Source organism: Pongo abelii, chromosome 22, assembly GCF_028885655.2.
Source record: "Pongo abelii isolate AG06213 chromosome 22, NHGRI_mPonAbe1-v2.0_pri, whole genome shotgun sequence".
In the NCBI taxonomy this organism is placed as follows: Eukaryota; Metazoa; Chordata; class Mammalia; order Primates; family Hominidae; genus Pongo; species Pongo abelii.
In genome coordinates, this window is record NC_072007.2 from 40,608,949 (window position 1) to 40,620,401 (window position 11,453).

Genomic DNA, 11,453 nt, shown 5'->3' on the forward strand with positions numbered 1-11,453 from the left:
CCAACAGACACAGGTGGGAGGTGAACCAGGGACATCTGGACAAGAGGCGCGCAATCTCAGGCTTGAAGCACTGCTGAAAAGAAATGACAGAGGGTGTTACAGCTGTGGCGTTGCTCACAACAAATGGCAATGTTAAAAAAAAAACTTTTCTGTGTCATAAAAAATAATTCAAGTATTTTTGATGTACTATTTCTAAAAGAGACACCAAATTTTACTTCCATTTGTTCTACAGAATATCATGTTGGCAAAATCATTGTCATATGTAGAGATGATCAAAGACTGACTATGCAACCAAAAAATGTAGAAAAAGGTTATAGATGAGGATGATGATAAAGGTATATTATTGTCTTGATTTTGTGACATCTTGGGTTTTGTTAACTATGGAAGTTTTTATTCTAAGTTAACTTCCATGTTTATATCTATTATTGTATTCATAATATTGTGTTTTTAATGAGGATCTCCAAATTATGCTTTTCAACACCCACAATACCTAAATCCACCTCTTTAAAGAGGGCTGGGACAGAGTCGCGAAAAACATAGAAGCTGGTGTTACCCCGCAAATGCTCAGAAGGCAGTCAAAATTTTGAGGTGGGAGTTTAGAGGTGTTGTAGACAAGTAGGCTCCAGAACACTTACAAATATGAATGCATCATACAAAAGTCATCAAATAAGTTTATTTGAAAGCATTTTGATTTGCTTTTAGGATGGAGTATCCATCATTGGTTGCAAACTGTGAGTCCTGAGCATCCTTCTGCTGTTCTGACTACTCTGACTTGTTTCCTACCTCATCTCAGCAGTGTCTTCTACTTTACTTTTTTTCACATGGATCTTTATTGTTGTATCTGTATTTATTTATTTTTTGCTTTTGTTCTGATTTCTTTTTTCTAAATACTAATTTTTAAAATAAATTTGTTCAAGATGATATCTATGTCTAGTTATCTTTCAATTCCTTTGGCTTACTTTTATATAGGCCCTCGAGACTGGACTTACAAGTGCTGATTATAGTAAATAACAGATGGCAAACTATTTTGGAGAGTGCGAACAATAAGATTTCTGCCTCTAGGCCACTGACAAAAAAAGATGAATACATTGCTCTCCCCACCCAAGACAGAAAGAATTTCCCAGCCAAAACAGGAGCAGATGTATAAATCATGGGCAGAGAAAATAAGAGGGGTTTTCTTGGACATAATGGAGTAGGGATTAATCACATACTGTCATAGCATTTGTAACATAAATGTATTTCACTGACGCAGAGCTGTAAAAACAAAATGAGTTCTTCCATAAATATAAGATGAAGGGTGTTAGTTAACTGCAATGACAAAGAAGATTACTAAGTTACTTATATGAAATGTGGGAGCTCAAATGTGTGAAGGATGACCCTGTAAGGTGCCACACCCACGGCTGAACGTATATAAGTGGTCCTGTCCAGGTGTGGCATGCAAACTCAGAATCTTCTCAGTGTAACTCAGCTGAACTCACATCTCCCATCAACATGTCCTACAACTGCTGCTCTGGAAACTTCTCCTCCCGCTCTTGTGGCGGCTACCTGCACCACCCAGCCTCCTCCTGTGGCTTTTCCTACCCCAGCAATCTGATCTACAGCACTGACCTCTGCTCTCCCAGCACCTGCCAGCTGGGTTCCTCTCTCTATAGGGGCTGTCAGGAGACCTGCTGGGAGCCCACCAGCTGCCAGACATCCTATGTGGAGTCCAGCCCCTGCCAGACCTCCTTCTACCGCCCCAGAACCTCCTTGCTCTGCAGTCCCTGCCAGACAACTTACTCTGGGTCTCCAGGCTTTGGATCCAGCAGCTGCCGCTCCATGGGTTATGGATCGAGGAGCTGCTACTCAGTGGGCTGTGGGTCCAGTGGCTTCAGATCCCTGGGTTATGGAGGCTGTGGCTTCCCTTCCCTGGGCTATGGATCTGGATTCTGCCGCCCAACCTACTTGGCTTCTAGGAGCTGCCAGTCTTCTTGCTACAGACCAACTTGTGGATCAGGCTTCTATTATTGATCATCTTGTTAAATTGCTAATTTTGTTGGCTAATGCCATCAATGCCTCTACTCATAACCTTTATTGTCTTCATCATGTACAGAAAGAATTAGCCTTTTATTCTCTAATTATCAAGTTTTCAGTTTGTCTTTGGCCCCAAATACTGGCTGGCAGGCTTCATCTGAAAAACTGTAATTGGAGTACTAGCTCAAAATAAATCTTGAAGCACCCATTAAAAGTAGAATTTATATTATTCGATTTTCTTCCACAATTGTATAAAAAGTCAAATCATTTTAATCCAATAAATCCATTGGTCTCATATTCAGCTATGTTTGTGGTGGTTTTATATTGCTAGGGTTTTGGTGGTGATGTATTAGGGGATTATTATAAAACAATTGGTGTATATATATAGGAATAGGTTTGAAAATCATATGAAGTTTGGGATTCACACAAACTTTTGGGGCCCCCAGAGATTTTTATTATTCCAACTACAGGTAGTGGAAGTCTACTAAATATACAGACTTTGATTCATTAAAATCTCAGAATCAGGAATTAGCTTGATCCCCTTATAAAATGTGGATTCTTGTGTGTATGCCAACAAGTATAAGGTAGCAAACTAGTTGATAGTTACATCAGGAATCTGCAGAGAAAAAAATACTGTTTAGAACAATATGGTTATAGATATACATAAAAGAAAAATCGAATTGAAGGAAACAAAAGTGATTTGAAGTAACTTTTGAAGTCACCCAATCTTTGTTGGTAATAATGATCAAAAGCCTGCATCTCATTGATGAGAATTCCATATGATTCAGTTATCTACATATGTGTAATAAGGGATACCATGAAACTTGAATGGAGGATTGATATTCCACCTTGGTTTGTATTCATGTTTCACACTAAGTAAAGCTGAAGATAATAACCTTTTTATATCATCAGAAGTGATAATTTAATTCACATCTGAGCATAAAATTAGGGAAATGTTATTTCTCTTTTTTGTGGTAGCATTCTTTGTTTTCTCAGGCAAAGTAGTTCCAGAAACAGGTAAGTGTGAAGATAAATAGATTTCAATAAGGAACCTAAAGTTGAGAAGCAAAAAAGAGTTCAAACAATGTTCCGTAACTATTCCCATGCATTATTCCTTTAGACAACAGCTGTTAGAGAAAGAGATCCATTATACGTGTAAGTTATGTTAAATGTAAAAATATGGAGACACAAAGATGATAAGGAATGTAGAGGGAAAACTTATTCTATGATATCTTAAAGGAGCTGCAAATTTTTGACTTGCAAAGACAGAAATATCAGAGGGGAGAAGTCTGGGAAGATTATACACAATAAGCAAAGCAGAAAGGGCTGAAAGTCTGTGTACTCAAGGAATTATTAGAAATTTAGCTCAGTTACAATGCAAAGTGATTTAATATGGTGTAGTAATGACAAATATGGTCATTCAAACTACTGAAACAGTCTTGAGATAGGGCACTTTTTCTTTTTTTTTTTTTTTTTTGAGGCAGAGTCTTGCTCTGTCACCCAGGCTGGAGTGCAGTGACACAATCTCGGCTCACTGCAACCTCCGCCTCCTGGGTTCAAGCGAGTCTCCTGCCTCAGCCTCCCTAGTAGCTGGGATTACAGGTGCCCACCACCATGCCTGGCTAATTTTTTTGTATTTTTAGTAGAGTCAGGGTTTCACCATGTTGGCCAGAGTGGTCTCCAACTCCCGACCTCAGGTGATTCGCTCGCCTCAGCCTCCCAAAGTGCTGAGATTACAGGCATGAGCCCCACGCCCGGCCGACATTGGGCACTTTTATTCCATTTTCTCTTCTATTCTAATCACTTATGTACTTTTAAAAAGAAATATTTTATCCAATGATTAGGTATAAATTATTAGGTTCATACCTAAGGGTAAATAAGTTAAAATCAAATGCTCACAAATGAAAAAACAATTTATAACTAATGTCTTCTGTTTAGAAAATCTAGACAAGGAAAATACATGTGAAAATATTCAAAAATTATGAGTGCCAAAATCTAAGAAAGGTCTTGATATGTAAACATACATGTGAAAATATTTAGAAATTACCAGGGCCAAAATCTAAGAAAGGTGTTGATAAATAAACAAGCAGAAAGTCATGGAAATCGTGACTACTTTTAGAATAGGAATGTTGTTAGATCCAAAAGAGAGGTTGAAGTTCAGCTCCAAATCATTTCAGTGCTTGATTAGGTTAAGAGGATATAGGAATACCAGGGCTCTTGTTCTATCCTTCCAAAATCAAATTTAAATTCTTCTAGGAGGAGGATAACATCACAGTGAGCTCTAAGTTATTTCTTTATGTAGATAAATTTAGATACAAATGTAAATATAGATACCTATTTATATATAGATATAGATACCATCGCAGATATAGTTATATCTAGATAGACATGAAAACGCAGATATAGTCTAGTACCCAACAAAAATTTACCAGGCTTCAGAAGTTAAGAAATTACTAAATCCAAAATATAGATATATGTAGCAGAATTAGGCTCACAAGAGCTTCAATAAATGAAAATATTAGATGTAAATGTTAAATAACTACACTTGACATGCTTAGGGAATAAAAAGAAAGATGAAAAATTTTGGCAGAGTACTGAAGTATATTAAAAGAACCAAAAAGAGATTTTAAAATTAAAAAATGTAATAAATTAAAATATTGAATTGGTGAATGGATTAAAACAAAATTAAACATGGCTAAAGAGATAATTAATTATTGTTCAATGGAATATATACAACTTATGCTAGCAAATCAATAATGTGTGCTGTGATCTCTAAGGCAGCACTATCCAACAGCATTTTCTGTGGTGATGAAAATATTCTCATATATGTACTTTGCACTGTATGGTATCCACTAACCGCATATATTCTATTACACAATTGTTGTGTGGCTCATATGACTGAGAAACTGAATTTTTAATGTAATTCTATTTTAATTAATATAAATTAAACTTAGTAAATGTGGCTAGTGGCTACTCTGTTGGATAGTGTGGTCTTAGGGTAACCTCTAAATAAATAATAAAATAATGTATACCACCCTGCATGACTGTCAGGCTGTGGTTGTTAAGAAATATCCTATTATATATCAAATAACTTCTTGTTGGTTAACCAAACTTGTCTGAGATTGTAAAAGTAGAAATAACATTGTTTTATTTGCTTCTTTTGCTGGATATATCTTTTTATATTTCCCTTTTCTTTTTTCTTATATTTAATAAAATCTCTTTTAAGTAAAAAATTGTTTTGATTTTTAGGCTGCTCTGATGTTTGATGTTTTTGTTAAGATTTTAAAAATCATATCATACTTAATTTAATTATCATTACATTCAGACTTCTATCTATACATATTTACTCTGTTGTTGGTGTTTGATCCATTTTCTATGTTCCCTTTTCTCATTTTCTTATTTATTCATTTATTTACTTATTATGCTTTAAGTTTTAGGGTACATGTGCACAACATACAGGATTGTTACATAGGTATACATGTGCCATGTTGATTTGCTGCACCCATCAACTCGTCGTTTACATTAGGTATTTCTCCTAATGTTTTCCCTCCCGCAGCCCCCCATTCCCAGACAGGCCCCTGTGTGTGATGTTCCCCGCCCTGTGTCCAAGTGTTCTCATTGTTCACTTTCCACCTGTGAGTGAGAATATGCGGTGTTTGGTTTTCTGTCCTTGTGATAGTTTCCTGAGAATGATCTCATTTTCATACTTTTTTGGGAGAGGAACACTTAATGAAATGGTTTAATGCTACAGCTTTACAATTTAACTTATTATTTTTTCCAACCTTTTAATTTTTAGCAATTTCTTCAGAGATTTTCATGAGCATTCTCCATTTATACTTCTACCTATATGTTAAGAACAACATGTGAACAATCCGTATTCAGGCATCATTAAGTTATGTTTCAGTCCTCTTTATTTCCTCCAAGTTTCCTTGTGAGATTACTGTCCTAATTGGAGAAATTCCTTTGGTGTTTATTTTAGTTTAGGTTTATCTGATATGGATAGCACTATAAAAAGAAGATATTTGGACATTCTACAATGGAAAAATAATCCTAAAGAGATTTGGAAAAAGTGTATTTTACAATAAAACAGAAAATGTCTCAGAAGATTTGAAGGTGGAAATGTACAGAAGGTACTGCCTGAAGAGAGTTTTTCCAGAAGAGGCATCTCTCTCAATGAGTTGTAAATATGAATGACAAAAGAAACCATAAATATATAAAAACACATAAACTTATTGATATTGAATCAGTTTTTATTTGAATTATACACAAATGGAAAAAAAACCATAGAGTTGCTACTTATCTCTCCTCAGCTCAAGGGTATCTGACTTTTTGAGTGTTTCCTCATGTGCACAAATTTATATCCACTTTGACTTTGTTTCAGATTAGTCTTCTTTTGTCACTTTTCCTTTCCTCACTTGTTCTGGTTTATCTCTGTGACACACCATGTCTCTCATTCTATTTATCTTATCTATTTTTCCCTTTCCAATGAATGTATAAGCAATATATAATATAACATATGGAAAATAATTTTAAGGAAATCATTGGTGATTAATAGAATTAATACATACATTGCCAGTTTAATTAACAGAATTCATGTTAATGAATTAATGTTAATGAATCAATTGAATTCTTGTTTATGCATTTAATTCATGAAATAGATAGAAACCAAATACATATAATCTAATAAACTCATACAACCTGGCGTCCAAATATACTAACAGTTTCATTGTTAGTTTTGTTGTCAAAGGAGTATTTTCACTTGTTTTGTTTGGGATGTTTTGGTTAAAAGTCTCTATGCCTCTTGAAGCAAACTGGAAACTTGATTGATTGGTGGAGATGAATTAACTTATTTTGTGTTTTAAACATCTTCCCTCTTTAAGACGGCTATTTTTTGGAATCTTTATATCACATGCATAGACCTTATATGAATAATAATTTCAGGAACAGTACCTAACATATTTCTTTCAAAGAATGTGGGGCTATGATGCTTGCTGAAAAAAGAGGAACTTGGGAATAACAACAGTGAAAAAAACTTAGATCACACGGAAATTTTTTTACATAGGCTTAAATAGCTTTCTTGATTCAGTCACTGCTAGGTGGCAAAAAGAACCATACCCATTCATCTCACCAAGTATTTTAGCATACAATTAATTTCCTTACATGTGTACAAGGAGGAAACCAATTATCCACTGTGAGAATTAATTAGGTTCATGAGATGTAGGGTTTCACCTTTGTGGATCTAAGACTCAAATTGAACATGGATGGAGAAAGCAAGCTTTTCATATCATCAGAAATGATTGTCTCATTCATATTTCAACACACATTTGCAGATGCCTAGTTTTCACATTTTCTGTTGCCATTCTAATATTTTATAGCCTAAGTATTAGAGAAAATAATAAAGTGCTAAGATAAGTTGTATATTGGTAAGATCTAAAGCTAATAGCATAAAGATATCTTTGTACAGAACTAAAAAGGAAAGTTAAAAGCATTTCTCTATTCATTAATTTTTAGATCTCTAAAAGAATCACGAGAAATGTGCATTTTGTGAACTACCGTTATTTTACACATAAGGAAATGAAGACTCAATGTGGATCAAGGATTCACTAGAGGTCCCGCTCTTAAAAGAAAATCAAGATTCAAGATTTCATGAAAGACGGAGACTAACATAAGAAGCAAAAACACCAGTAGTATGATAGCGATTAAAGAGAATTTTGAGAAGAAATAAAATGAACAAAGCAGAGATGTATAAATGTACTTGTATTCAGCAAATTATTGGAAATCAAGTTATAATTTGTATGATGTAGCAATGGAAAATCAGTCTATAGATATATGATAGGTACCCATTTGTTTATTGTTTGAATGTCTTGAATTTTGGATCGTATTAATCTTGATCTTCTCTGATTCATATACTATTAAAATGTTTTTCTGATCAGTCATTCTTACTCTATTTCCTTACCTGTCTAAATATTCTCAAGTACTTTATAAAATAAAACTTTTGTTAAATGTTATGTAAAATAATATATTTTATATTCATTTATTTTGCATAAGCATATATTCATGTTGAACATATAATTTAACATAATATAAAACATGTATACAAATATATAATAATTTAACATAATATAAAACATGTGTACAAATATATAATGAATGATGAAATCTCTTGCATTTCCTGCTACATCTAAGGGAGCAGAAGACTTGTAGTTTTTGAGTTCTGGAACATATTTGTCACCTAGAAACACCTCTCTGGCCTATAGACCCAGGTTTAGGCAGCATCAGGAACAGGAAATGATTCTGCCTGTCTAAGCACAGATGCAAGCAGTCCTGCTAGTTCGACAATCCGGCAGACTCTACAGTATTGGGTGTATCTGTAATACAAAAAAAAAAAAAAAAAAAAATGCAGTGTGGAATTTATGGCACATTCCAGTGGGAGAATCATAATGTAGGCACAGGCTTTATAATCTTTAGTGGTGAATCAACATTTCTATGGGAAGTCAGCTTCTGGGATACAACCAGGCCCTGGGAGAGATCCAGAACTTGGCCATGGGGCAGCAAGTGATCACCTCTACTCAGCTCACACCTGGCTACACTGGGAGTCTGGAATGCCAGCTGAAAGAGGAAGGAAAAATCTCAAACTGGGTTTGCAGATAGATGGACTCATTATGCGGTTGTATTTAAACATCATGGTGAGCAAAATATCTCTCTTGGCAGAACGTTGCGTTGAGTACCTGGTTATCTACTTGGTATAAAAAGAAAAATGGCCACATTTGATGATACTTCTAGTATTCCTGGATGATAAAAGTTGAATTGGCCAGCTAGTTAGCCACCTGGAAGGGAAAATATTAGAATATTGATAGAAGAAAATCCAGTGTAGACATGTAGCTGGTCATATGGGAGTGAGCACACAGTGTGAAGATATTTGCATGTCTTCTTAGTGCTTACCAGTATGCATCCACCATGGAAGAAGAACAAAAATACCAAGTAGACAAAGTAACTTTGCAAGTTGATGATAGCCAGGCTTTGTCACTATTCCCCAGATTATGAGGCTGTAAAAAGGATATTTTATATTTTGGGAGAAAATTATGAAATGGGAACTGACTTTCAGATGCACAAAGCTCACTCCTAATCTTTCAGATGCACAAAGCTCACTCCTAGTAAAAAGCCTGAGTCATTTGAGGATGCAGACTTTGTCTTTAAGTGTTTTCCTGGTTTATCTCTGTTTCCAGCAATTTCTCATGATGTTATTCTTCCTCCCTCCGTTGGATGTGAGAAACACCATATAATAATATGTAATAGATGGGAAATAAATTTGGAGATATAAATCAGAAGTGAAAAGTAGAATCAATCATTAAAAACATCTTTGCAAAAAACAAAGCCGTGCCACTGATTACTTGACACAGGAGAAAAATGATAGACAGAATCCCAAGGCAAAGTACAAGTAGATACAAATGGAGTCATGGCCAGAGAGGAAAGCAGGGCCTTTTCAGAACAGGAAAGGATGGGCATTACTAACAAATACAGCTAGAATTTCTGATGTAGAAATGTTCGTTGACTTTGTGCTATAATAACAAATTACAGTATCCATAAAAATAATAGGAAGCCAGTCAACTACAATTATAGAGGATGTTAATGACTTACACGTATGCAGAAGAGGGTGTATAAATGAGAGAGAATTAAACCTGTACTGTTCCATATCCATTGACACAAGTATATAAGTTACTCAGTTCACAAGATGGCCCTAAGTCTGAGAATCTTCTCATTGTAACTCAGCTAAACTCACATCTCCCATTAACGTTTTCTACAACTGCTGCTCTGGAAACTTCTGTGGTTCTTCCTACCTGAGCAACATGGTCTACAATACTGACATCTGCTCTCCCAGCACTTGCCAGATGGGCTTCACTCTCTACAGGGGCTGTTAGGAGACCTGCTGGGAGACCACCAGCTGCCAGAAATCCTGTGTAGTGCCCAGCCCCTGCCAGATGTCCTGCTACTATCTGAGGAATTCTATGTTTTGGAGCCCCTGACAAGTGACTTAACCTGTATCTCTGGGCTTTGGGTCCAGCAGCTGATGCTCCCAAGAACTGTGGATCTAGGGGCTGCTCCTCACTGGGCTATGGATTCAGTGGCTTCAGTCCCCTGGGTGATGGAGGCTATGGCTTCCCTTCCATGGGCTATGGATCCAGATTCTGCTGTCCAACATATTTTCCTTCTAGGACCTTCCAGACTTCTTGTTACAGACCAATTTATGAATTTGGCTTCTACTTCTTTTTTTTTTTTTTTTTTTTTTTTGAGGCGGAGTCGCACTCTGTCGCCCAGGCTGGAGTGCAGTGGCACGATCTCGGCTCACTGCAACATCCGCCTCCCAGATTCAAGCAGTTCTCCTGCCTCAGCCTCCAGAGTAGCTGGAATTACAGGCGCTTGCCACCACGCTTGGCTAATTTTTTGTATTTTTACTAGAGACGGGGTTTCACCGTGTTAGCCAGGATGGTCTCGATCTCCTGACCTCGTGATCCGCCTGCCTTGGCCTCCCAAAGTGCTGGGATTACAGGCGGGAGCCACCGTGCCTGGCCGAATTTGGCTTCTACTTCTCCTTGTGAACTTTTTGAGTTCCAGTATGCTTTAAACAGTCATCAAAATATCTACTCAGCATTTCATCATGTTCATTGTTTCCAGTAACAACTACCTTCTTAGTCTTTGATCTTCAGTTTCTTACCCAGTCACTTTCCAACAAGCACAAGCTAAAAAAGACTGAATCTTGCAACTTCTTAATTTAGTGACTTAACCCAACAGTAAGTGTAAATTCAGCATTGCTGATGGAACTTATGCTAATTTATATTCTGCCAAAATTAATAAAAATTTAATGATTATAATTCAATAAATTATTATTATATTCAAATATATTTTATGGTATCATTTATAGGTTATTGATCAGAGTTTGTTTTGAGTTTGATTTGGCAAGCTAAATAAAAGCTCAATATGCTTTTAGGAGTAAATTTTAGCTGTGGATCTGATTTAATTTATTTTGAACTAGATATTTTTTTCATTCAAACTACAGTTACTCAACATTCACATTTTCTAGCTTTAGAGTTTTATAAATGAAATTGTTAGGATCAGGAAATACGTTGATTCATTCAAAGAACATGGGTTGCACTTATGCTGACAGAGGTAATATAACTGTGAAGTTGGCAGATTCATGGGGAGTTTAGTGACAAGAATAACGTTTATGTTTGCATAGGTTAATCAATGAATGAACAAATAAATACAAGATCGATTTTAACATACAAGAGCTTAAATAACTTTCAATAAGTTTATCCAATACTTCTCATTAAAAATTACTAGACTTATGCATCCAGTGTTGAGTTCCCACCATAATTTATTTTACCATATGGATAGAAGAATATAGATAATAATTTTTGATGGGAAGGACATACCTTCAGTAT

At 35.7% G+C, this 11,453-nt stretch overlaps 1 protein-coding gene across 1 annotated transcript; it reads left to right on the forward strand.

The window, feature by feature from the left end:
- Nucleotides 1–1,434: 1,434 nt before the first annotated feature.
- Nucleotides 1,435–2,227, forward strand: LOC100450581 (keratin-associated protein 13-1). The gene has a single exon (XM_002830603.5). It carries the CDS (start codon nt 1,492–1,494, stop codon nt 2,008–2,010), a length of 519 nt encoding a protein of 172 aa, XP_002830649.2. The 5' UTR covers nt 1,435–1,491; the 3' UTR covers nt 2,011–2,227.
- The last annotated feature ends 9,226 nt before the right edge of the window (nt 2,228–11,453 follow it).

Bases quoted from the DNA above. Each gene is read 5' to 3' on its own strand.
- LOC100450581 (XM_002830603.5), top strand. From the start codon at position 1,492: ATGTCCTACAACTGCTGCTCTGGAAACTTCTCCTCCCGCTCTTGTGGC.